General features: G+C 42.9%; 1 protein-coding gene across 2 annotated transcripts; it reads left to right on the forward strand.

The window, feature by feature from the left end:
* The first annotated feature begins 2,837 nt into the window (after positions 1-2,837).
* On the forward strand, positions 2,838-22,841 carry KBTBD2 (kelch repeat and BTB (POZ) domain containing 2). 2 transcript variants are annotated; one of them, XM_015405737.1, is made up of 4 exons: positions 2,838-2,925; positions 14,067-14,607; positions 16,454-16,619; positions 19,883-22,841. In XM_015405737.1, the coding sequence occupies exons 2-4, from the start codon at positions 14,438-14,440 to the stop codon at positions 21,416-21,418; spliced, it is 1,872 nt and encodes a 623-aa protein (XP_015261223.1). In that variant the 5' UTR covers positions 2,838-2,925; positions 14,067-14,437; the 3' UTR covers positions 21,419-22,841. The 2 variants fall into 2 exon arrangements, with proteins under 2 accessions (XP_015261223.1, XP_015261224.1); XM_015405738.1 differs by lacking the exon at positions 2,838-2,925 and adding an exon at positions 2,997-3,067.
* The last annotated feature ends 4,899 nt before the right edge of the window (positions 22,842-27,740 follow it).

The following is a 27,740-nucleotide window of genomic DNA, read 5'->3' on the forward strand; positions in this document are numbered from 1 at the left end:
AGGAGCCCTGGAAGGGCCGTATGTTTGACACCCCTGATCTAAACTTTACTGGAAAGGATTGGTAAGAATTTTAGAAACTGCATTTCATTTTTAAATGCAGCCAAGGAAGGAGAATGGATGACATGTATGCTTTTCCTCATTTACCTGTAGTTATGATTTTTGTTTATTTAATCTGTACGAGGCTACTAGAACACTGAGGGATCCGTAGGCTGGGATATGTTTTTACCTGCTGGCGGCGGAAAGTGCTTTCAAGTCACAGCTGACTTATGGCAACCCCTGGTGGGGTTTTCAAGGCAAGAGACAGTTCAGAGGTGGTTTGCCATTGCCTGCCTCCACCTCATGGCCCTGGTATTCCTTGGAGGTCTCCCATCCAAATATTAGCCAGGGCCAGCCCTGTTAAGCTTCCGAGATCTGACATCATCGGGCTAGGCTGGGCTATCCAGGTCAAGGCTTTCAGGGCTGGCCCCAGCTTTTTTTGCACACTAGGTGAGGATGCCTTCTGGCGCCCCCCCCCTTCCCCGGTGCGCCCACCAATTTTCAAACATAAATGATCAAATTAAAAAAAATTACTTAAAGATCAGGAAAGATGAAAACTGGGTGACCTAGGGCCAGTCACGGTTCTGTCAGAGCAGTTCTCTCAGAGGTCTCTCTGTCCCAGCTGGATTGTAAGGTGCTCTGAGACTCACCCCAAGGCATTTGCCTGCCCTGAAAAAGCTCCATAGAGTTTCTGTTTGCTCCATTGGGAAAGCAATGTGTGCAGAGGGGCTGCAAGTGTGCTCCCTTAATGGGATAAATGGCAGGTACTCCAGGCCATTTAAGGTCAGTAAAATAGTGCAGCCCTCCTGTCTTTGCTAGCCATGGTTCCCATCTGAATTGCACCCATGCAGAATGTCAGCTATGCTGCCATAGCAGGTGGGGTGGTGGTGGATGAGAGTCAAGGATGCTTCCTTCGTGTCTCTGGAATTTTGGGACACAGCTCCAAAGGAAAAAGGAGTATTCACCCAAGCCTTGTAACACAGCAAGCCATAGCCTTAACATTAGCTTTTGGCGGTGCGGGGGGGAGGGAGGCTCAGTTCCGCGCCCCCATGATGGCCCTGCCCTAGGTGAAAGTCTAGTTTGCCTAGTGAGTGGACCGGCCCTGAGGGCTTTTTATCCAGACCTCTTGTGTCAGAAGACTGGTACCTGTACAGAATAATCACGGAACAGACTGATCATTCTTTATACAGCCTTGTGGTTTAATGGTTAATACTTTGCTTTAAACCATGTAGATATCTGGTCTCCATGTGCCCAAGGTTGCCAACCTCCAGGTGTGTGTGTGTGGGGTATCTGGAGATCTCCTGGAATTAGAGCAGATGAGAGAGATCAGTTTCCCCTGGAGAAAGTGGCAGCCTTGGAGGGTGGATTCTGTGGCATTATACCTTGCTGAGGGTCCTCTCCTCCACAAACCCTGCTTTCCTCAAGCTCCAAATCGGCTGCAATGTGACACAAAAACTTAAAAGACCAACCAGGTTTCTGAGATACAAGCTTTCAAGAGTCAAAGACCCCTTCATCAGATATGGTATACTCTGGAAACCTTGTTGAGAACTGGATACCAGAAAGAAGGTACACAAATTTTCTAGAAGTACTGTATAAATGAGAATAAATTTATCTGATTTGGATGGACATTCCAGCATCCGATGAATGCTTATGTTGGAATAAATGTCCTTAAGGTCTCCTGCCATATGGTCGCCAACTCTGGGTTGCAGAATTCCTGTATTTTTAAGGGTACAGCCTGGAGACAATGGGGTCTGGGGACCTCAGTAGGGTATAATGCCATAGAGGCCACCCTCTAAAGCTACTATTTTGGCCAGGAGAACTGATCTCTTTTAGCCTGAAGATCAGTTGTGATTCCAGGAGATCTCCTCACTAGGAGGTTGCCAACTCTACCACCACAGGTACACCACAGTGACATGCCTGCCCAGCTGAACTCAGGGCTTGAGTCAGGCAGCTGGTAGGGTGTGACCTGGAGCTATTTTTCCCCTGTTCCACTTTGGATTTCATCCAGGAGGAAACACAAGAAGACCTCAGGGCACCTGTGGGTGCTACACGGAGAGTTGCTGCTGCAAGGGAAGTGATCCTTCTCAGATGTGGCTGAGCGAGAACAACAATCTCACAACAGCTCATAAGGCACTTCCAGTACTAACTTTGGGCCAAGCAAATCGTCAAAGCAAGATATAAAGGGCATCCTTGTCTACAAGTAGCCGAGAGAGGGCAGGGCTAGAGCAACACTTCCGCATACAGAACGCGCAATGAAGGCTTTCAATTTAACTCAAACCTATAGGATAATGCAGAGTCGACACGTTAGTCTGTAGCAGGAAAAATAAACGACAGTCTCGTGGCGCCGTAATTTTATTGCGGCAAACGCCTTCCAGGACCACTACACCCCACTCAGAGATCTGATTCCGTCTCTAATAGTTATTAGCAACGATGAGCCACATCCAACTCCGGTTCACGCTCAGAAGCTTCAAGCTGCCGTTACAGCCTTCGGCCAGCAAGGGGCGGAAGACACGGGAGGACTGAGATCACAGACTTCAGTTCCGCTCTGTCAAAAGGCCCACAGAGACTCAGATTGCCTTAACGTTGATCGCCACCTACGCACGGTAAGGAAGGAGTCGGGTCACCACCCCCCTCCCCCCGTGACGAGCCGAGACGCGCGTGCGCAAAAGCGGGGACGGGCGAGCGACTTTTTCAAAATACGGGAGGAGGGAGAACGGCGGTTGCACTGCACATGCGTACATCTCCCTCGGCCCGTCTACTCCCGCCTACGTTCGACGCCCTCGCTCGGAGCCTGCGCAGGAGTGGGACGGCAAGCGACGGGCCTGCGCGTCGCGCGCTCTTTCTCCTTCTGCTCCTCAACGGACGCCGCGGGCGGGCGGAAAAAAGGAGGTGAGAGAACGCGCGCGGAGCCTCCGTGTATCCCTCCGCCGGGGCTCTTTCTTTGTACTCTTCCCTCATCCTTCGCGGCTGTTTCTCCGCTCCTGCGAGGCGGCGGCGAGGAGGGAAAGCGGTCGGGCGGCTTCCTCCTATGGTGGGTAGGCCTTACTCCCTTCGCGAGGGAAGAGATGGCGGCGGCAGCCCTCCCCGCCTCTCTCTCCGAAGGGGAGACGGCCGAGGGGGGGACCGGGGCGTCGCTGCGCCCCTGTGGGGAAGCGGAGGAGGAAGAGGGAAGCAGCCGGGCTGGGCTCCTCCGGCGGAGCGGCGGCGGCCGGCACCGGCTTCCCCGGAGTGTAATGGCGGGAGAGGGGAGGGGGCGCTGCTGTGTCGATTCTGCGCCGAGAGACCCTGACCCCGCGAGGCTGCCCTTCCTCTGGGCGGCGGCGGTTGCGGGCCCAGGGAGGGAGAGAGCGAGCGAGAGAGCGGCGCTTGCGGTGCCCCCCCCCCTTCCGGCCTGCGGACGGCGGTGGCCGAGGGAAGGGGCCGGGTGCTCGGAGGCCGCGCAGCCAGCCAGCCAACCAGCGCCCCCCCTCCCCGGTGCCGTAGTGCGGCTCAGTGCAGACGGGAGGTGCTCCTGACGCTTCGCCAAAGCTCCAGCTCAGGTGAAGGTCTGCATTGCAGCCGCAGTCGGGGGGGGGGGCGAACTGCGTGGCAGGGCTGTTCTGGGTGTTCGTGTTGAGGCCGCTTGCCGGACTGGCATTAGGAAGCGTTCCCAGCAGCCGCGAAAAGGGAACGAGATAAGATTACGGCAGGGTAGCCCCTAGGGATGATCCTGAGTGCCCCACAGGGAGGGGCGAGCAACTTCTTTTTATCCCCCTGGGAAGCTGGCTGCAGATGGAAAAGTCGTGGTAAGGTATCTTTCGTCGTGAGAAAAGCTTTTTGCCTGAGTGTAGTTTGTAGACCTGCCGTGGTCTGTTTTTGTTTGCTTGTTCTTTGACCACGAACGGCAGTGTTTCAGTGACAATGCGGATGAAATGTGGTGTTTGAGAATAGTCTCCAGATCACCTGCTGCCATCTGTTTTGTGTATGGCAGATGTAAATCTAGTTTTCTTCTTGAAGCAATACATACAATCGCCTTTGGATTGTAAAGGGAGGGTAGGGTTGAGCGTTTGGCATGCTGGTGTGTGGGAGAGAAATTATTACAACATTGGGGGTTTATCTCTCATTGCTTAGTATTTTAAAATTTGGCAGTATGAGCTTTTGTAGGTCTGCATAATGCTATTTATTTTATTTTACCAAACCTGTCCCCTGCTTTTTCTGCCTTTTTAAGGGCCATCAGGGTGGCTAACAAATTAAAAACAGACATAATTAAATCACATCTTTTAAGCCCACAAAAGCACATCATTAAAACAATTAAAGCCAACAAAAACACATCATTAAAAAAATTAAAAGCATAACTAAAATGAATGTACAAAAAACCAATAATTAAAATACTGGTCAGGAAGGAGGGATCACTGAGGGAAGGCCAAGCATAACAAAACATAATGTCTCCACCTGCTGGCAGAAGGTGGCAACAGACAAGGAGATGGATGAATCTCCCCAGGGAGGGAGTTTCAGAGTATTGGTACCATAAGTGAGAAGGAGCAGGTTGCCCTGCTCCTGTTCTCATAAGATGGGAACACCTGACGCAGGGCCTCTGAAGATGACCACAGTGGTTGAGTAGATTCATAAGGGAGCAGGTGGTCCTAATAGGATGAGAGCTGTGGGTAAGAATTACACAGGTTGTGTAATATCGAGGGGGCTTATAAGGATGCATATAGTAAATAGTTGGTAACAAAGGTTACAATTAGCCCCATGCTTTGTCTACTATAGTGAGTGAAAATTGTCTTCAGGCAAGACTAGCATTTCCCTGGAGACTGTGCTGTGAATGCAGCGCTCATGGATATGCAGTATGACAATTTTGTGTGGCTCTGTTAGCCTTAATGACTTGGCGGGAGACAGTACTGTGCACAGCTTCAATAGCAAGCCATAGTTGACACATAATGGTATGGGTTGGATTTATATCTTTTCCGTCGTATTAGGGTAGCTCCATAGCAGGAAGGAAACTGGCACTTTCAGCTACAGAAGGTTGAATTGAGTCAAGAGCATGAATAAGTGGAGTAGTATGAGAATTGCTTACTGAATTTACTCACCCCAAGTTAGTATTATTGGGAGTATAGAACACATTGAGAGAGGTTCTTGTATGATCATAGTTTCTCTTGGTCACATAACTTTAGAGTAACTCTGGCTATTTCAATCCATGCTTAGCCTACATCTGTTGGGGTCACCTTCAGATTTACTTACTATGTAGTAATCTTCACTGTAACTGGAATGTCTTTGAGAGTAAGAGTTCTTAGATCATTGTTGTACGGTCAAGGTTTTTTGGATAGCAGATTTACACAGACTGTAAAATTTAAGGTACATGCTGTAAAGATGCTGTTGGCTAAATAGTCAGTGATTGGGAGCAGCATGTCAGTTGACTTTAGAACTTTTTAGGTAGCCGGTGTGGTGTAGTGGTTAGTTTTGGACTAGGATCTAGGAGACCCAAGTTCAGATCCTCACTTTGCCATGGAAACTTGCTGGCTGACCTTGGGCCAGTCACACACACTTAACCTAGCTTGCCTCATATAGAGGCTGTGAGGATAAAAGGGGGAAATGATGTAAGCTGCTTTGGGTCTGCATTGTGGAGAAAAGTGGGGTTGTAAAGAAAGTAAATAAACTGGGGATCCTAAGATATAGAGGAACCCTAAATTGAACTTTTGGATAAATTTTGTTCAGAATGAATTGGGTAACTGCCAAGCAGACATTATTTCTGTTCCCTGACTCAGATGTTCACCTTGTGAGCATTATATGTTACCCAAAACAAAGATAATCCCTTTTAAAAGGTTGTGCACAAACTTCTTTATTGTAGTACATACCTGTAACCAAGATGGGTGACCGTGTTAGTCTGTCTGTAGCAGTAGAAAAGAGCAAGAGTCCAGTAGCACCTTAAAGACTAACAAAGGAGGTGGCAGGGTATGAGCTTTCATGAGTCTTCAGAAGTGAGCACATAGTCTTTAAGGTGATACTGGACTCTTGCTCTTTTCTACTGATACCTGTAACTTGTATGTGAATTTAAGACATCCCCCAGGTGGTAGTATTTTTTGTTTGTCTCTGACAGCACTGCTGGGGGGAAACCAAGTCTTCCTTTCAGGTAAATAGGGTAGCTATTTCTCCTGGTTTAGGAAATAAAAAAAAATCTGAAAGCAAAGTGCATCATAAAACAAAAAACAACAACAAAGTGCATCATAAAACAAGAGTGGATCTAGAGGTGGGGGTGTATGAGACAGGGAACAGGAGAAGAAATGGTATGGCATGGTTAGATCTTACAGCAGCTTGGGTCCATCCAGTTTGTTGTGGAAGGCAGTTTTAACTGTCTGCTTGATTTAGGAGTCAGGCTGTATAGCAGCTGTCATCCTATTGCTACTCTTAATTTTTTCCTTTTTGAGTTACAAAGACAGAATTACTGTGCAGTACTAGTTATTGGCTGAAGAGTAATTGACTTTAATATTCAAAAGTTTGGTCCTTCAGCTTTGTGGTAGCGTGGCATCATGACTGTGACTATGCCATTAGAATATTGGACAATGTGCCACTTTAGGACTTTACTTTCTGTAACTTCATAGTGGGTTATCCTTTGCACTAATTCATAGTTGTCTTCAAACTGGTTTCCTCACATTAATTCAGAGATGTCTTAAAATTAGCCATACTTGTCTCTAGTTCATTCAACCTTAATTACCTCTTTATGAGTTTCTATCCACTGCTTGAAAGAGAATGGATCACCATAGTTCTTCACATGTGACTGTTTTGGGTTAGGGATGTAAAACTTAATGTTTAAGTAATAAAGGTTTATTTATCAATTACATACTGTTGTAAATATTGAAATGATTTTTGCAGACTTGAAAAACTGAAAAAGTGTTACCTCTGCATTCCAGATTCATTGTGCTTTTCCAATGCTGGCTTTATTGTTCATCACACAAGACTGATACCAGAGTGCTTTAACATGTTAATTGTTCATCAGGATCAGAAGCAGAGCTGATAGGTACATAAGGATATGTATGTAAACTTGTTAATGTTTAAACAATAAATTTTATTGTGCTGTGTGGAGCTTGCACTTTAGCCTTCTGAAATGAATGGAAAATGGCATTTTGTTATTTTCAAATAGGCTGTTTCCCCTTTACCTTAGAAGACTAAGGTGCAACATAGTATTACCTCCATGCAGCAGCAATACTCAGATGTGCAGTACATCCTGCACAAGATGTATAAAAGACCATCATGGCCAGAAATATTTTTTTCCTTTCATTTTGCATCCATCATGAAGAAGTTCTGAAGAACTCAAGAACTTCCACACTATGTTGAACTGATGTTAGTTTTCTGGCAAAACAAGAATAGGAAAAAGTGCTGGACTTCCGGTTTATGGCGACACGCAGGCAGACGCATCTCCTGGACCTCCCGGGGATGTAATCTGCACACTAGCGTGTAGGAGGGGGTGCGACGGGTCGTGACCCCTCCCCTGGAGCCTTGGCAAAAGACTCCTAGCCATGGGGCTTTTGAGGGGTGTGACCTCTTTGCCGGCGCGATGCCGGAGAATTGAGGTGCTCCTCTGCCCCGACGGTCCTGCCGCTGAGGGTCCAAATGGACTTAGAGCCGCTGACTGGGACAAGCATCGGAGATCGAGCGAATTAAACGGATGCTGAGAGTGGCTGAATGGCCGACAATGAACGGTGAGTCGGGTTAAAGCAAACATGAGAATTTAAAAAGAAAGCTACCCCCCCCTTAGGAGCTACGAAAAGCGAGCGGGGGAGGGGCCCCTCCCAAATGCATGAACGAAAGCATGAAATAAAAAGAGGGGAGCGGAAGAATAAGCATTTAAATCTGTTTTAAGAGACTTACCAGAGCGTGGATAAGCGTAAGGGCGAATTTCAGAGACTTTGGCAACTTTTATAAAAGTAAATAATCCATAAAGATGGCGGGGAAGAAAGCAGACAAAGACAAACTTGTAAAAGTAAAACCAGTTGGTAGCCCTCGACTGGAAGAGACCACCGAGCTCTCTAAAATGTTGGCAGATTCCTTGCGCCCTCTGCTGGATGAGATGACTAACATCAAGCAATAGTTGTCAACAATAAGTCAGAGTATGGTGTCTCAGCAGCTCCAATTGACTGAGTCTTTGAAAGTAACGGAGCAAACAGCTGAGAAGGTGAAGGAAATGGACGCCAACACTAAAAAAGTCAAGAAAAAGGTGCAAAAGTTGGAAATGAAACAAGCTGTGGTAGAATCACAACTTTTACAGCTGCAGATGGAGAAAGCAAATCTGGTCCTATGGTTCCAAGGGGTCCCAGAATTAAAAGGTGAGAATCTGAAGCAATTGCTGAGTGAAGCATTAGCCCCAGCTACAGATTTGAAAGCGGAATATCTTTACAGCGCGATGGATGTTGTCTACAGGTCCAACTCCTCATACACTAAAAAGAATAATCTGCCTGGGGAAATAGTAGTCAGATTCTCGAAGGGACACTTGAGAGAATCTATCTTGAAAGCAACTACTGGAACACCCTTGGAAATTGGGGACAATAACATCAGAATTTTAAAAGATATTCCATTTGAAATAAGATAGAAGAGAAAGAAATATAAAGATTTAACCCTTTTTCTTCAAACAAATGGCATTGGCTACAGGTGGCTAATTCCAGAAGGCGTCATCTTTAAACTCCATGACAAAAAAGAAAAGATTGACTCTGTTTTAAAAGCACGTGAGTTCCTGAGAGTACAGCTGGGGGAACCAGTTGAGGACAAGAAGGAAGAAGAAAGCAAATCTGATGGCGGGTTGGGCTTGGGGTCTTCTGACAAGGAAAAGGGGGCGGCTGCCCTCAAAAGTCCATACAAATTGAGGATCAGAAAAGACAAGACAAAATAAAGGCTGAAGGACTCTGAATTGTGCCTGAAAATTATACAATAGCTATAGGATGCTCTGGGGATTTTCTTAAACAGATAGATTGTTGGGTAAAAAGATAAATAATTTAGCATAACTGACTATGTTCAAAGTAATATTAGCAATTAAGAATAACATTTATATAAGCTGTTGTTATGATCTCCTATTCTTGGGGTTTTAGTTACTAGTGGTTTTCTTTCCTTCCTCCTTAGTTGTAGCCTCCCCTCCCTAATTTTCGGTTATAGTTTATAGTTTTTTGAAAAAACCAATAAAAAACTCGATGACCTTCGTCGGGCATTACAAGCTGTGGCTGGTTGGCTCAGACTGAGTAGGTTGAAATTAAACCCGAAAAAGACTGAGGTCCTGGGCCTGAGTCGGACCGGTTTGGGGTTGGGGCTCCCGGCCTTCGGCAGGGTGCCGTTGGTGCCTGCGTGGGAGGTTAGGAGTTTGGGGGTGCTCCTGGACCCCTCATTAACGAGGGAGGCCCAGGTGGCAACCACTGCCAAGGCAGCCTTTTACCATCTGTGGCTGACTCGGCAGTTGGTCCCCTACCTTGACCGTGTTGACCTGGCCACTGTGATCCATGTGACAGTTACCTCGGGGCTAAACTACTGTAACGTTCTCTACTTAGGGCTGCCTCTGTCGCAAATCCGGAAGCTGCAGCTAGTGCAGAATGCTGCGGCCAGGCTGCTGATGGGCCTCTCTAGGCGAGACCACATCCGGCCTGTGCTGCAAGCGCTGCACTGGCTGCCGATAGCATACCGGATTCGCTTCAAAGTGCCGGTTCTCACCTTTAAAGCCCTATATGGCTGGGGTCCAGCTTACCTGAAGGACCGCCTCTCCCCATATGTTCCCCCAAGAGCACTAAGATCGGGGAGTCTCCATCTCCAGGCCCCCGAGATGTGGTTTTCCCCTACTAGGGCCAGAGCGTTTTTGGTGGCGGCTCCTACCTGGTGGAATGAGCTCCCAGAGGAGATCTGGGCCCTGCGGGACCTTGTGCAGTTCTGCAGGGCCTGTAAGACGGAGCTCTTCCGCCAGGCTTTTGAGTAGGAGGCGCCGACGCCACTACTCCATCATTGTGGCATTGTCCTCTTGCTGTTTCCATCATATAGGGCAGTTATCGCCTGGCAGAATGCGCGTAGAACAGCGCTGCTGGAGACCGCGCTAGAGACAGCTGGCCGCCGGGCTGGGTTCACTGACCCCGTCTTGGGTGATTTATATGTAGGAAGACTAGAGCACTTTAAATATTGTATGGTTTAATTGTGTGTTTTAATGTGGCTTTGTTTTATTGTATTTTATCTATTTAGTGCGGCTTTTGCTGTATGTTAGCCGCCCTTAGGGGGACTTTTAAAAAAAAGGAAAGGAAAAAGTGCCAAAACATTATTTGATTCCCTAATACAGTATGATCTGAATAGGGTGTCAAACATGCGGCCCGGGGGCCGGATGAGGCCCCGGATGGCTTGTATCAGGCCCGCAGTGGAACTGGCTATCTTCTGCTTCTTCTTCCAGTTCTGCTGCTGCTGCATCATCGTAGGTTTGCAGGTTACAGATACACACCTGAACAGCATACTCAGGGTTGCAACAGCACAGACATTTTGATGCAATAATTCAGAGCAAGAGGTATCAGTTATCAGACACTTAAATAAACAAAATATTGCAAGAGTGCTAATGTTTTAAGCATGTTTTTATTTTAAGTTAAAAAACCCTTTGTGTTTGTGTCCTTTATAAAGTTTATATCTCCGCTACCTGGCATTTCATTTTATGACACACATGGCCTGGCCCAACAAGTTCTCATTTATGTCAGATCTGGCCCTCATATCAAATGAGTTTGACACCCCTGATCTAAATCAACATTTTTTTATTTTTTGTTAAGCCAGTTTGGTGCAGTGGTTAAGAGCGCGGACTCTAATCTGGGACAAGTGGGTTTGATTTCCCACTCCTCCGTGTGTAGCTGCTGGTGTAACCTTGTGTCAGTCACAAATTCTCTCAGAGCTGTTCTCTCAAGAGCAGTCCTCGAAAGAGCTCTCTCAGCCGCACCCCCCTCCCACAGTGTCTGTTGTGGGGAGGGAAAGGAGATTGTAAACTGCTCTGAGACTCCAAATGAAGGGCACAGTATAAATCCAATCTCTTCTTCTTAATCTAGTAAACAAATTTTTAAAATACTTCATGTTAATTTTATGTGTCACTCAGTTAAACTGAAATATTTGGTTAGAAAAAAGCAATGATATGTGATTTAAAATTTTAGACGTATATATCACTTAAAATTCTGTATAAAGCTTTGAATTTAACATTCAAAGACAATATAGCATGTAAGGCGCTGAAAATGTTTGGCACCTAATTTTAGAACAGCCAGTGTACTGCATGATGTGCAGTGGATATTGTTGTTGCTCTTCTGTTTCAACAGAATTTAATTCTCTTCCATGGAGTTCATTGGGGTACTTCATCTTTACTTATTAGCTCCATATCAAATTGGTGATTACAATATAATTTCTACTGTATGTCAGGAGACATATAAATAAGAATTTTAGCTTTTGTTTTGGCCTATATAGCTAACCAGATAAATTCATAACTAAAATCATATGTAGTTATGGGGCTAGATCCCGCATAGTTATCTGGTTGCAAGGGAAGTTATGTTTGCCAATTCCCCCTCCCATGATAGCCCAAAATGCCCCATGTCATGGTGGACCCTCCAAATAGCTTTGATGGCAAATCAGAAGTTTTCTGACAGGGAATCAGCAAAGATCAATTTTCTTGTACCTGCAGAAATGTTGGTGGGATCCAAGCTGTGGTTTTATTACCCTGTTCCCTATTTACAAATGAATGAAACTTGAATGTACTCTTAATTCTTACAGATAATAACCTGAAAAGCCGTAATTACAACTCTGAAACAGTCAAGCTTGCCTAATACTATTCTGGAATGGCAACAATTCATTGTTAAGTTTGTGAAATAATGAGCCTTTAGATTTTTTTTTTTCCCCTGTGTGAAGATAAAGGACATACATACATGATATTTTGGTTGGTCGTAATATAAAGGTATGTTTTTGTGTTTGGCTGTTTCTTTGGACACTATGGCTACTTGCAGTCTCTGTTCGTCCTTCAATATTTGCTCATCCTAAGAAAAAAGGGTAAGAAGCAGTGGGATTTGAACTGCAAGAAGGTAAAATGAGGCAAGTTATATATTTTAAATCTGCAGTTATATAAAGGAATAGGTCTCTACAGAAGATGCACATCTCTTTCTTGGAGAGTTTAAAAAATATGGTAGCTAGGTGTACGTCATGGAAGGTTTTAAGATGTAGGAACAGCTTGTCTAAGGCATGGAATTGGAATTAGATGCATAAAATGGTTGATAGACTGTTTTTCTTTTCTTAGTACATGATAATACCAAGTAACTGCAACATAATTTGGCCTTGTTTTGAAATGGTTCTCAAATATTCACACCATGTTAAATTAGCTACTTATTTTGCACATTGCAGTCTAACAAGCAGGAAGGAAATATTTGACTCTTGTGTCAAGGGGTGGGCATGAACCGGAAAAATGGAGGTTCATGTGACGGATTTGTGGGAGACAAGTTCTCTCGAACCTTTGGTTTGCAGACTGGCCTGGTTTGTGCTTGAACCAGGGTTTGTTTATCAGTTCGTGCTCATCCCTACTTATGTCGGCATGATCTGGGGCATAGATCCCATATCTATCCTGTGGTGTTCCACAGGTTGAATAATTTCACCTGTGTTGTTCATTTGGTACATTAGCCCATCAGGTGAGCTTGTTCACAGTTTTGCTGGAGCAGTGTTTGGATGCTATGGTTTGGTGTAGTGATTAAGAGCACGGACTCTAATCTGGGAGAGCTGGGTTTGATTCCCCACTCCTCCACATGCAGCTGCTGGTGTGACCTTGGGTCAGTCATAAGTTCTTTCAGAGCTGTTCTCTCGAGCAATTCTCAAAAGAGGTCTCTCAGCCCCACCTGCCTCACAAGGTGTCCGTTGTGGGGAGGGGAAGGGAAAGGAGATTGTAAACCGCTCTGAGACTCCTTCGAGTGAATGGCGGGGTATAAATCCAATCTCTTCTTCTGCTTAAGTGGCTGAGAGATAGTAAGCTAAAAGTGGAGCCAGACAAGACAGGTGGTATTGGTTGGTATAATGGAAATCATGGAGGAGATTGTCAGTTTCTGCACAACATAAGGGTCAAACTTGGTTAAGAGCTTGAGAGTTTTATTGGATCCTGTGCTATTGTTGGAAAATCAAATAACTGCAGTACTAAAGGTTATTTAATCACACTTATTGCAGAGACTGGTTCCCCCTTAGATGCCAATGATCTGGCTATAGTAAGCCATGCTACTGTAACTAAAAGGCTAGGCTACACATATGTGAGGATGATCTTAATAATTTGAAAACTTCAGTTAGTACTGCTGAGATCCTGGAGATGAGAATGTATTGTTCCCTGAAATGGCTCCATTTGCTTTGCAATCCAGTTTAAAGTGCTAGTATTGCTCTTTAAAAGTTTATATGATCTTAGACTTGCTTGGTTGAAGGAACAACTTGTCCACTGTGAACCTGTTGACCCAATTCTGCATGGAGCTCAAGGCCGTCTTCAGTGGGCCTTTGTGTATTTTAGGCTGAGTGGCAGACTATGTCTGAACAGGGTATGATGGCTAGCTGCTGATCTGTTAAGTTTTCTGATGTGTTTGAATTTAATATCCTGTTGCTAGCTTCAGCAGCTTCATCGACTGCCTTGACTGTTTATGGGGAGAAAGTCAGGATTAAAAAACACACATAAATAAATGCACCAGTGGAACCAGATAGTAGTCATGTTGCTTAATGTAGGGAGAGGCAAAAACTTTTAACCATATTTGGGGTTATGCAGGAGAAATTTCCAAAACAAGCATAGAAGCAAGACCTGTCAGTCATAGTTGTGAGTGTACTTTAACATTTCAGCACCAGTACTCTTAGCCAGCCTTTAATCTCTTATTACAGGCGTTCTTAATGTGTTGTTGTAGTAAAGAGACAGTATTGAATTTATTTTTAATCTTAACTTTTGCACCTGTTTTCTGGGTTAAACTGCTTGATAAACATTTTAATTTGTTTACTAAACAGTATTTTAGGCAGAAGCACTGTGAATGACTGGCTTAGCAAAATTACTGAAACTGTTGTTTTTCTTCTAGTTTCACAAGTGCAGCAACTGACTGAGAGATGCTTCAGGAAAATCTACCTCACAAATTGCATTTGTTTGCCAATGTGCTGCATCACTGGAAATCTCACGAGAAGCTTGGCGGTCATTCTTGAAAGTCTCAGGAGAGCAGATGGCTACCAAATAAGTGTATTGTGACCTGGGAATGGGTCGAAGTCTGAAGCATTTTTGATTGAGCAGTTCAGTCCATCATTGCTAAATGTCTTAATAAAGCTCGTAAAGGCTTCAAAGAATATTCCGTGTAGTCTCTTCTCAGTTTTTCAAGAAATGGTTGCTTGATCTCTGTCCTGCCAAAATAAAGTGGCTTCTCTTACCTGATCCTGGAAACATTAATGGAACATAGTCATGTCTACCCAGGAAGAAAGGCAGATCAATACGGAATATGCTGTATCTTTACTGGAGCAGTTAAAGCTGTTCTATGAACAGCAGTTACTAACTGACATAGTTTTAATTGTTGAGGGTACTGAATTCCCATGCCATAAGATGGTTCTTGCTACATGTAGTTCTTACTTCAGGTATGTGCTTCAGTCATAGTTGCTTTTTCTTTAAAAAAAAAAAGTACTAAATGCTGCTGCTACTCAGATGTTCACAATGTTCAATATATAACATGGTTGTAATGTTGGTTCTGCTCCATAACTTTAAAATGGAAGACTGAAATATTTTTTTAAGTTGCTAATATGGAAACACTAGGTCAGTTTTTGCAGTTCAAACCACTTCAGTGGTCACATGTGCCCTGCAGTGGAAGTGGAAAATCTACACTGTAAGAATGTGGCTGTCAGATAATTGCTATTTATGCAGACAGCATCCTAGTTTGTGGGGAGTAGAGTCATTATGGAAGAAAGTCTGTTTAGTGGGAATAAGATCTAAAGTGTTGAGCCCATGCTCATGCTACCCTAAGATTGATGGCAAGTGTATCTAAGGAAAAAGAAACAGGCTGCTGTTGTTTTATGGTCTAATAGAAGGGGTTGGCCCAGAAAAATATTATATGCACACACACTAGCCACCTTGAATTTGTGGAGGTGAGGCGGCATACAACTATTTTAAACAGAGGTTGGATTCCATTGATGCTGAAGATTGTTAATCTTAAGGTTAGGGAGATCAGCACGCCTCGTTTTTAACTAAGTAGTGAAGTGATTGGGGAGGTAATTTGCATGGTGCTCGTTAGGTCAAATAGATGCCACCGAGGATGAACTCAAAAGTATAGGGTGCCCTGAAATAGGGGAGAGAATGCCAGGATGTGCATGTTTCCTCCATGCTTTGCTCTCTGATTTCTTAAGTATTTGAATTTTTGAGTGGTTTAGCAAGTACGTATGCTGTGCTTTGGGTATCATTTTTTTTTTGCCAAAACAAAAGGCATACATCTAGTATGTTTGAGGGGTGCGGTGTCTTCATGGTGGTGCAAGGTGGTGACTGGCCAGCACCAGTGGTTTGAATATTTTAAGACAGGGTGTTCAAATATTTTCCAAATCATTTCCAAATCATTTCATATATATATATATGGTATATATGGTATATATATATGGTATATATGGTATATATATATGGTCTATATATATGGTCTATATATATATATATATGGTATCAGATTGATCTAATTTCTGTGCACTGAGGACAAGCAAGTCCTAGGTTACAAACTGAACCCTCCAATGGAAGAACAAGATGCATTTCTTCCTTTAGGAGATGCAATTATCAGAAGAAAATAAAAAAGTTTCAGTTTTGTTTTTTCATGTGGGTGGGTATTCTGTTTGAAATAATTGTTTGGATGCACTATATTTTTAATATGCTAGTTGTGATAATTTCATGCCAAGTAAAAATGTCCATAGTCATTTTATGTTCCTAAAGTAACAGAATGACTTTCAATCTAGAAAAGACAAAAGAAATGCTAATGTAGCATTTTTTTCGATTTTTCCGAAAATTTCCATTTCCCCCTGAGAAAAACTGGGTTTTTTTCCAAGCTTCAAAATTTCCAGAAATTTTACATCTCTACCCCTTGGTTCCAGGGGGGTGGGTGGTGGTGTTAGAAGAAGGTGCAAACTACCCATAGCCACAGCTAGACCTCACAGCTTAGCTCTGTGACTTCTGTCTTGACTTCCTGAAGAGTCCAAGGTCCACCATTTTACATTCCGTCTTCCTGAAAAACTAATCTGGAGATCAGATATTTTCTTTATATGGACATACTTATGAGTAAGTAGATAACATCCACCAACGTTTAAATAAAATTGCTTTATCTGATTGGTGCTTCTTTACAATCCATCTCTCAAGTGGAAAGAAGGCAGGGCATTGTAATCTGTAAAGTGCTGGAAAATTACAAGGAAAGCTAGAAGATGGCTGAGATTTATGTATTGTATGTTTATTCCTCAGGGCTATGTTCATGAGCGGGTTGAGTGAAAGCAAACAAACCCATATCCATCTGAGGAATGTGGATGCAGCCACTTTACAAATCATAATAATTTATGCTTACACGGGTAATTTGGCAATAAATGACGCAACAGTCGAACAGCTTTATGAAACAGCCTGCTTCTTACAGGTAGGAATGTTCTATAGTTTTTCTAAGACATACAATGTCTGGAAATTGCATCTAAAATATATGATGATTCAAGTTAATTAAAATGTGTAAACATGTTGTTTTCAAGTCAGTTTGCATTTTGTAGATATGGATGAAAAATATCCTGAGGAAAATCTTGTTATTGCCATGGAAGCATTTACATGTTCCATATGAAGGGTGTAATTGTAAGCTGACTTGATTTTTTTCTGTCCTGGGCAAATACTAAACGGTTTGGAATGAAGAAATGAAATGTCTATATTTTTTTTTTCATAGATCACAATTACCTTGATTAGATTTAGATTCAAGAATCTAGACCTGCTTTGGGGGGGGGGGGACTGACTGACTAGTATGGTCCACCTCCAGGGTTTCCAGTAAACCTCTGCAGTGGGGACCATAAATAGAATAAATGGAATAAAATAGAATGGAATGCTATCTGCTAGCAGATTGTTTTAGTGTACAATCTTTCTTAGATCCAGAGCGTGTTCTTCCTCAGATCCATCTACTCCCTTATAAACCTGTCTGCCAGTCAAAACCTTCCAGAGTCACCCTGCTCCCCCACCTTCAGAGGCGGGTCTCCAGTGCCAGAGTGTCTTTTCCTTGACTGTTGAATGCCCTGTCCATAGTAGCTCGCCTGACACTTAGCTTGTTAAAATTTAGGCACCATATATGTAAGGGTTTTTTTCTTTCCCTTGTATGCTTCTATTTCTATTCATTTTTGTAGCTGATTGGTTATTGGTTTTCAGTGCTGGTTTTCAGGGTATATACTTGGTGTCAAGTGTTTTAAGCATATGATTCGTATTTCTAGTAAATTTGGTTTTATGTTGCTTTTATTGTGTGTATTCAAGTAAGTTGTAAACTGCCTTGACTATTTTAAAAAAATAATTATGGTATATAGATATATACAAGGGGCGGGACCCGCGATACTCGCGGGAGGGGGGAGGGAGCTCCACACCTATGAGGAAGAGGAGGAAGCAGGAGGAGGAGGTAAGTTCCCCCCCATCCCGCCGGTTCCCCCGGCCGGCGGTTTGCAGCTGCCCCGGCCTCGCTGGTCTTCCCGCCCCCCCTCCTGGCTCCGAAGCGGTGGCGAGGCCAGCTGCAGAGCATTCCCTGCTCATGCGCAGGGGACGCTCTGTCACTTTCGGGGGGATTTTAGTATCCCCCCGATATTTTTTTACAGGTTTCAGATTTTTGTGCACACCTGGGGACTGCCCCAAGTGTGCACAAACATCCCTCTCCCCCCAGGTGCCCCCGATGTGCGGAAATAAGTATCCGCATGCAGGGGGCGACTTCGGTATTAGATATATAGATAGATATGTGAGGGAATCTGTGTTAAAGTAAATGAAATTTGTGATTGCAAGACAACTACGAGTGTAAGTGATTGTAATGTAGTACAGCAGTCTACTAGTGCCTGTTATTTTTACTAGTGCCAGTGACCTTGTTGGAAGCCACTAAATATTCCTCCCTTCCACTGACATTGGAAATGTCTGATGCTTGGTGAGGTGGGAAGGCGAGGGTGCTTTTGGGACTCCAACATTGTTGTGGGCAGGAACTGAGGAAGCATATTAATTGTTTATTTCAGGGCTCAACAAATTGTAGTCACTAGGCTGCTGTGGTTCCTAAAGATTTAATTATAGCACTTAGTTTTAGCACTGAGTTTATTGTAGCATTTCTGTTCTCAGCAGTTCTCAGTGGAAGTAAAAAGAGTTAGATCCAACCAGTTTTCCATTGGTGAAAAGGTGAGGCAGTCAGTCCCCTTTGATAAATAAAAGGCTACATTTGAGGTCATGGGACCTGATGAGCAAAAGCCATGTGGAACGGGGACTGTAATTAGGAAATTATCTGAGTTAAAAAGTTCACTGGATCCAACACAAAACATATTTATCATTTTTCAACAGAATGTGGTATTGTATGAGACAAAGTGGATGTGCATGAAGTTCTTGGTGTTGCTTGTTTATATATAAACTTAAGTTTTCAGCATTCAGTGGTAGTAGATGAATTCCTTTCTTAACCAGTTGCTTTCTGGTGAATCAGATGCAGCTTTTAAAAAGCCATAATAGAATTATGAGAAATCTGAGAGAAGTAAAACTAGGATTAGAGATTAGTTTTATTGTTATAGTGATGGCAACTCAGGTTTATCACTGTCTTTACTTAAGTACCGTAACATTTTTATCTTAGCTTTATTAAAATTACAAGAAACTATGAAGAAGTTAGGATTAGGTTTTATGGTAGCAGTTATGAGAAACATTGATGATTCAAAATACAAAGCTTTGAATGCTGAAAAACAAGTCTGACTCTGAAGTCTTTGGGCTGGCTTCTAAAGTCAAAGGAAGTTGGTCAATGCCTGATCTACACCAGTAGTTCTCAAGCTGTTCAAACTGCAAGCCACTTTTAAACTTTACCATTCTGACTCACTTCTGTACTTCCACTTTTCAGGACCCACTTACAAAGTAACTCCACATTACCCGCCCCCGCCCATAAAACTCAGAATCCCACATGTGTTAGCACTGAGCAAATGTATAGATAATTCTTCATGTTTATTGTCTATAAAAAGAAGACTGCTGAACAACAGATTATTTTTCATGGCCATTTCATATAGTATGCCCAGGAGAACCCAAATTTGCCTTTGAGTCTCCCAGAACGATCCCTACTCTCCTTTTTCTCTTCTTATTCTGTCCGGGCCCTAAGACCTACTTGCAAGCTGCCACCCACTTTGAGAACCACGATCTTAACACAGCTGGCGAATTTTAATTCTGAGATAAATGGCAGATGCTGCCAGTCAGGTGAGTTCTGCCTTGGCAGACTGTGTGCAATGTTCCCTCTAAGCTGTGGAGTCTTGTGAGCAAAAATTCTACTTTGTGAGCTACTGGCATTAAAGTTGTGAACAAGTGATTTGGCTACTGCATAAGTTAGTTTGCTCTGGAGCCGTCCTTCCTGAGCTAAGATAAAAATGTGTGAGCCGGAGGCTAAAAAACTGAGCTAGCTCACACTAACTCAGCTTAGAGGGAACACTGACTGTGTGTAGGCACTTTGTCCCCTTCCTTGGTTGTAGGCTGCAGACAACCCTAGTGTTGGTTTGTCTTCAGTGTGGGAAGAGGCCTATACTCTGTAACTGATCCCTTCACCCTTGCAAAGTAGACATTTCAATACAACTGCATCTTTTTCTACTGTTGTGCATAATTGTGGCTCTTGTACATTATTTTACAAAAGCAATACTTTGCTTCTAATGTGGTGTTTTTTCATTGCAGGTAGAAGATGTATTACAACGGTGTAGAGAATACTTAATTAAAAAAATAAATGCAGAGAACTGTGTGCGACTCTTGAGTTTTGCTGACCTTTTCAGTTGTGAAGAGTTAAAACAGAATGCTAAGAGGATGGTAGAACACAAGTTCACCGCTGTATACCATCAGGATGCTTTCATGCAGCTCTCTCATGATCTATTGATAGATATTTTGAGCAGTGACAACTTAAATGTGGAAAAGGAGGAGACAGTTCGTGAAGCTGCTATGTTGTGGCTGGAGTATAACACAGAAGCTAGATCACAGTATTTGTCGTCTGTTCTTAGCCAAATAAGAATTGATGCACTTTCTGAAGTTACCCAGAGAGCTTGGTTTCAAGGCTTGCCACCAAATGATAAGTCCGTTGTGGTTCAAGGATTGTATAAATCTATGCCTAAGTTTTTTAAGCCAAGGCTTGGAATGACTAAAGAGGAGATGATGATCTTCATCGAAGCTGCTGCTGAAAATCCTGGTAATCTTTACTCTTCAGTATGCTACAGCCCACAGGCTGAAAAAGTTTACAAGCTCTGCAGCCCTCCTGCTGACTTGCATAAGGTTGGAACACTTGTAACTCCTGATAATGATATTTATATAGCAGGTGGGCAAATTCCACTGAAAAACACAAAAGCCAATCACAGTAAAACAAGCAAACTTCAGGTTGCCTTCCGAACTGTGAATTGCTTTTACTGGTTTGATGCCCAGCAGAACACTTGGTTTCCAAAGAGTCCAATGCTGTTTGTTCGCATAAAGCCATCCCTGGTTTGCTGTGAAGGCCACATCTATGCAATTGGAGGAGACAATGTCGGTGGAGAGCTCAACAGGAGAACTGTAGAAAGATATGATACAGAGAGAGATGAATGGACCATGGTAAGCCCATTGCCCTGTGCATGGCAATGGAGTACAGCAGTTGCTGTTCATAATTGCATTTATGTAATGGCACACAATTTGATGTACTGTTACTTCCCGAGGTCAGATGCTTGGGTTGAAATGGCTATGAGACAGACTAGTAGGTGCTTTGCTTCAGCTGCTGCTTTTGGAGATAAAATATTTTACATTGGTGGCTTGCATGTTGGCAGCAACTCTGGTATAAGACTCCCAACTAGCACTGTAGATGGGTCTTCCGTAACTGTGGAAGTCTATGATGTGAATAAAAATGAATGGCGAACGGCAGCCAATATCCCTGCCAAGCGGTATTCTGACCCCTGCGTCAGAGCTGTTGTGATCTCCAATTCTTTATGTGTGTTCATACGAGAAACCCACATGAATGAGAGAGCCAAGTATGCCACCTACCAATATGATATGGACCTTGACCGGTGGTTCTTGCGGCAACATATTTCTGAGCGGGTGCTATGGGATCTAGGAAAAGACTTTCGATGCACTGTGGGAAAACTGTATCCATCTTGCCTTGAAGAGTCTCCATGGAAGCCTCCACCATATCTCTTTCCATCAGATGGAGCAGATGAATTTGAGCTGCACGGAGAGATGGTTACACTGCCCCCTGTATAGCTCCCAAAACTCAGACTGCATGCCTGTAATTGATTATCATGAACATTTGTTTGAAAGATCAGAGCTGGAAACTAAACCTGTCAAGGCTGTCTTGTTTGTATGCCCTATTTAACTTTTGTGGCCATTGAGTGTAAATCAGTGAAATTTTCAAGCAGATATGCTTCCATAATCTAAAACAATCCCTCTGATAGCTGATGGGATCTCTGGGTTGGATCTAGCACAAAATTTATGCTTGTGCTAGGGCTCTTGTGCAAGCAGAAGTGCAAGGAAAAAAAACATGGTAGCTGCTCGTGCTGTCAAACTTATTGTATCTCTCCCCTCCCCTGTGTTTCTGCTTGTGCAAAGCCGTGTGCATCCGGTTTCTGGGTCCTATATATAAAAGCAGGAAAGTAGTAGGTGCTGTGCAGGATCTTGCGCAGATGGAACTGTGCTGTTTGTATTTCTGCTTGCGCATTGCTGGATCCAGCCTATCTATATTGCAAGCTTAAAGCATCTGCTTATTGTTTCAATGTTTAGTCCTGTGAAGACATTTAGTTCAGGAAATGTTCACAAAAGCAGCATCTGTTTTTAGGATGGTATGTCAATTGCTCTGAAAGTATCTTCCAGGTGTATATACTGAGTTCTGGAAATCTTTGTATGTGCTAGTTATAAGTAGATTCAGTGTGGCCTAATGGAATGTGCTGCACTTAATGCACAACAGCTGTGTTGGTATAATAATGCCATGTAAAAGAAGAAACAAATCCCATGGATCTACCTGTGGTAGGAAGGGTAGATCTTCCATTTTACAGTGACATGCAGGGCAAAATGACTGCAGGTTCAGTCAAGCTGTATTATTATTATTATTAGGTGCATGTATTTTCACTAACTTATACCTGTCTATTTAGAATACAGGTCTTCCGAGCAGCTGGTAGTTTACCAGGTGTGAACTTACGTTGCTGGGCTTGCAATAAGAATTGCCAGCCCCTCCTAGTGCGGGTCTCTGTGGAGCTTTGGATCAGTAAATGACTCCACGTTCTGTATTTCAGAAACATTGGCTCATGCATATTACTTCCTGCTGCTTTATGTTCCCCCCCCATCCCACCCCCAGTGTAAACAAAGATGTAGTATGGATTAACCGAAGTCTCTTTTTGTTAATTTAATAACAAGCATTACTGTAGTGTGACTGTGTGTAGATACCCCTTAGCCGTTGTTGTGTTTTTCTTTTGGGGAGGGGAGCAAAACTGTTCAGGAATACTCTACCCTTCTGTGCAAAGAGAGCAGTTGACTAGTGCTGCTCTGGCATTAATCCCAGGAACCACTAGCAGTAGCGGGGCGCCACCAATATTACATGAGCACAGGTGCTTCATGATGGATCATACTAGCATGTTCAGCTGTATCATGTTCTGGCACTGTATTTTGAATGATATTAATTTATTAAAAAAAAACCAGAATCAAAGTGTGTGTACTCTTTATATGACCCATACCATTACCTTTGAAACAGCAGTATCTGCTACGATTTTGAAGGCATTTCTGTTCACTGAATCTCTCACTCCTTCAAACCTTGCATTACTTAATAAAGTGGTGGTATTTACCGTGGCTGGCTTCAGCCATTTAGAGGCGTGCGAACAACAGGAAGGGAAAGTGAGTGTCACATGGTTCTTCCTCGTGCTTCTGTATATTAGCTAAAATAAAACTTGCCATTTCCCCACTCTGGTGAGATGTATAGTCTGTCTCCAAATTGGGTAGATGCAAAAGGTCTATTCTATAGAAAAGGAGAACCATTAGCTACTTGTGCTTCCTGCTGTTTCTGCTTCTTTTAATTTTGAGGCTCTCATTGAAGCTATGATTCCAGAGGAGTATCAGTTGTGTTAGTTTGCTTAAGCAAAAACTGTCTTGTGGCACCTTAAGGATATCCACATACATTGTGAAATGAACTGTTGTGGACTAGAGCCACCCTTGTAAGCAGGGGTCATTTCCTGCAGGGAGCGCACAGGAGTAGAGCTCAGGCAGTAAGGAGCCCAGGGGGCGGGCATATGCAACAAGCCCCCCCCCTGCTCCCAGCAGCCCTCAGTCAGGCCACGAGGAGCAAGAAGCAGCCAGGTAAGTTGCAGAGCCCCCCCCCCCCCGCCTGCCTTCAGATACACGCTCTCTCTCCTTTGTAAGGGCAGATCTGCACGTCCCCCCTCCCCCCCAATAGCTAGCAATCTAAAGCAGTCCAGTGGAGCCTGAGTGGTGGGTGTTGCCTTCTGACACACTGATGTCAGGGGGTGTGGCATATGCTAATGACCTCCTGCACCTCTTTTTCTACAAAATGACCCCTGGTTGTAAGTGAAAAAAAGAAGTGAATTATGAGATCTCTTTATGGGTACCCCTTTCCTGAGATGTGCAGTTGGAGGAAGGTATGAATAATTTCAGAAGCTGTCTTGTTCAGACTACAACTGTTTTTTAAATACCACCCTGTCATTGAAAACGTCTAGCTAATAGCGTATTGCTGCTGTGATCTTCATTGTGTGTGTTTTTTGTTCCTGCAGTAACAAGGCTTTCACTGAGGGGAGGGAGAAGATGATGGGTTGGATCCAGCCAGCTTTTTCAAACAGTCCATCCAGTTCTCTTTCTTACTGCAGCTCCCATCCCACTTGGATTTCGTACATGAAAATCCCTTGATATATCTCTGCATAGCCTATATAGGTCATCAGAGACTGTGCTCCCTTCCTTCCTTTCCCTGTCAGCAGATGAGTTGATTGGATCCAGTACATTTGTATAGGAGATTCTGATGATTTAAGCCTATTTTTGAATTCCAGGCAAACAGCTGAAATACAAGTTTCACTCTCTAATATCTTTCAGCCTGCTATTCTGTCAATGGATGCACGTACCTGCTTTGCTCAGCATTTTTCTCAATTTTAAAATATTCGATTTGCAATTTGCTTTAACTTTACAGGATAGAAAAAATTAATTTATTGTCCTTGATCCTTCAGGAATAACTTGCTCATCCAACAGGAGGGAAGAGAATCTCTTACATGCGGCTAAACTATGACCATAATGCCTTGGAACAAGATCTGACTGCTGTATTAATGTTAGAGAAAGTAAAACCTTTTTGAACTTGTATAATTGTTAAGATAACACACATAACAAAAATGTGAATGTGTTTGAAGATTCTTTTTCTGTGAGGTCATAGTATAAGTGAAGCAGATTATTGAAACAGGAAGACCTTTTTGTGTGTATAAACTTGAAGCGACTGCATAGGCGTCACTATATGAGAAGAAAGTTTCAATGCTGGCTATTAGTTTTGGTGGTTGGTGTTTAGAAAATGGACTAATGCAGCCTCCCACAGGTGAGTATGCTGCCCTTATTTTGTAGATTAACACTGACTGTTAGCAGTACACATAGAGTAGTAAGGAAAGTTGGGCAATGAAAGTATATTTTTAGGACTAGCTTCTGATAAACGTATTAACAGAGGCAATGTTTTTGTGAAGGCAGACTAGTGGTGATTTTAACAAAAGGTTCAATACTGCCCTTTGAAGATTAATTTGACACTTGTGTTATACTTGATTTTTAAGTAGAGAACTTAAGGAATGCACAAAGATAAATATAAATGAAGAGACTCAAATGATTTTGGTTGAAAGGTTTCCCTTCAACAGTAGTCAAAGGTCTACTTCAGGGGTCCCCAACCTTCTGGCACATGGGGGCCACATTAGAGTACCCAATGCCTGAAGAGGGCCCCATCTTAAATCAAAACGTAACAAAATTAACCTACCTATTTAGATCAAAAGTAAACATTCAGAGGTCAATGAAGAAATGTTAACCGGAACACAATCCATTTTGGAGCAATACTTTACTGTGGAACCCCTTTTATGTTGCTACACATGTTTACCTAGTCAATGTGATTTTTGTGGCTGTTTTCTGTTAGTCAAGGCATTAACGTCCAAGTCATGGCTTGTGAAAGACACCCTTAAAATGTCATGTAAATGTTCATCTGTAAGTCCTGACCTACACTTGGATTTCCCAATTTTCACTTTGGAAGAAGTTTGTTCACGGATTTATGTTGTGCCAAAGACCATGAACATGCCTGCAGCAAATTTCTTTAGGTTGATAAGTGTATCACGTAGAGCAGAATAGAAATCTAACAGACTATTTTCTTTGTAAATGGCTCTGAGATTATCACTGGCTTGCAAGTCAATTAGTTCTATCTGAAAAAAGTTACTTGCATCTTCTAGTGCTACTTCAAATGGATTCTGAAACATTATTTCCTTCCCATGCTTATGGCAATCAATGAATCTGTTAATAGTTTCAGTTCTTTGATGTGTTTTTCAACACTGAATTATAAATTATTGTCCTCCTCAAATTTTAGTCCATTGCAGCATGAGACGTTTGAAAAGTTACCTTCACTAACTTGCTTCACAAAATTTTTAAATTTTGCTTCTTTCAATTCAGACTACATGTCACACACAAGCTTTCCTTTTCCCTGCAAACTTAGATGCAATGTGTTCAGATGCTCTGTGATATCATTCAAGAAAGCCAAAATAAGAATCCATCCAGGGTAAGAAAGTACTTCTTGACCTTTTCCTTTCTCCTTGAGAAAGACATCAACTTCTTGATGAAAACTGAAAAAACATTGAGGACTTTGTTTCTGCTAAGCTATCTGACTTCTCCACGGTACAACACGTCTCCATATTCTGCATTTATCTCTGACAGAAAAATTTGAAACCGTCGATGAGTAAGGCCATGATGCCTGATGTAATTAATGCTAGATACAACAATGTGCATCATACCTTCCCACTGAGGAATCTTACTACACGAGGCTTGCTGGTGGATGATGAAGTGAAATTGCATGGGTAGTGTACTGCTTAATTTCAGTATCTCTTCTTTGCTTTTTCATCTACACCAGTTGTGATACTTTTCAATTTATCCCAACTCAGACTTTGAAAAACGTTTTCTGCAGTTGTAATGCCTTTCAAATTCTGCAATGCACACAACTCTTCTGTAATTCTGAAGTTGGAATCTATTCCCCTGATAAAAATTAATATTTGAGCAGTGTCTATAATGTCATTGCTCACATCTAATGCAAAAAAAATATGTTTTGCCTTTACAATCAGACATGCAGCTCTTCTAGTTTTCCAACAGGCCTGGTGATTGTAGATGCAGATAAGTTATCTTGCGTTGTGTCAGTTTATCAGGGCACATCTTTCATTTAACCATGTACTTTTTAACACATTTGCCATCAGTGAATGGTCTACCACTCTCAGCAGTACATTTAGCAACATGATAGCTGGCTCTCACAGTAGACAAGTTCTCAATGTACTTTCTAAAAGTATTTTGCTGCAAAAACATTGATTTTCTAGAAACTATCTTGTTCACTCGCATCTCTCCTTGATATATTGAGTAGCTCTTGTGTGAAAGCATTAAAAGTGCCTTTTAACACTGTACTCCTTTAATCCTGAGACAGCTTCAAGACATACCAAGGCAAACTGCTTTATGCTTGTTTAAAATAAAGTACACGGTAGTATGCTTGTCATTAAAGATACAGTGCTCATCTGCAATTTTTTGTTTCTTTGAAACAGCACTTTTGCAGACACCTTGCAGAATTTTTAGTGAAGAAGCAGTTGTAGAATTTCAGTATAATCCTTGAATAAATAAAAATATGAAAAGTATAGCTTTAGAGGCTCCCCTTTCCCATCAGATCCACTCCACTCTAGCTGCTATTAGCTGAGGAGTTTCATTTTGACCATGGGAAAGAAGAGACTCCTGTCTCCCTGTCTACTACAGTTCTCAGGAGTATTGGGCCATATGCACAGGCTATGAAGAATTTTTAAAAAAATGGATTAGGACCCTGACCTACCAGGTGGCAGAGCTGCAATCCTAAGTACATTGAATACTATGAGATTTATTTCATAATAAACACACTGCCTTGAGGTTTAAATCAACACATGCTAATACTTCAAAAATCGGGGCCCCTCCAAAATATGAGGAGTGAAATGAAAGGTCAGCCTTCCACCTGGAGCAGAGGATGTGCTATTAAGTTGGCTTCAAATTATATGCAGGGTGCACATACACATCAACTACCTGCCACCCAAACTTCAATTATGAGAAGCAAAATGGCAGCGGGGGGGGGGGGGGATGGCTGGAGGAAGATGTGGGAAGGGGAATCCCATAAGCTTCCCTGCTAAGAGAGTCCTCCTTCCCTCTCAGCTCAAGGGGCCACTCAGTGTCTCCTGTGATTTCAGATGCATGAGAAGACTCCTAGCTGGAGTGGGCAGGGGAGGGGAGGCAAAAGCAAGCAAGGCAAGAAGTCAGAGCAACCAGCTCTTGTTGAGGAAGGAAGAATGCTTTTGCCTGCAGCAGCAAC

Source organism: Gekko japonicus, unplaced genomic scaffold (assembly GCF_001447785.1).
Source record: "Gekko japonicus isolate JY-2015 unplaced genomic scaffold, Gekko_japonicus_V1.1 scaffold58, whole genome shotgun sequence".
Lineage (NCBI taxonomy): Eukaryota > Metazoa > Chordata > Lepidosauria > Squamata > Gekkonidae > Gekko > Gekko japonicus.

Bases quoted from the DNA above. Each gene is read 5' to 3' on its own strand.
- KBTBD2 (XM_015405737.1), top strand. From the start codon at position 14,438: ATGTCTACCCAGGAAGAAAGGCAGATCAATACGGAATATGCTGTATCT. The intron at 14,608-16,453 runs GTATGTGCTTCA...TTTATTCCTCAG, and splicing joins ACATGTAGTTCTTACTTCAG to GGCTATGTTCATGAGCGGGT. The intron at 16,620-19,882 runs GTAGGAATGTTC...TTTTCATTGCAG, and splicing joins AAACAGCCTGCTTCTTACAG to GTAGAAGATGTATTACAACG.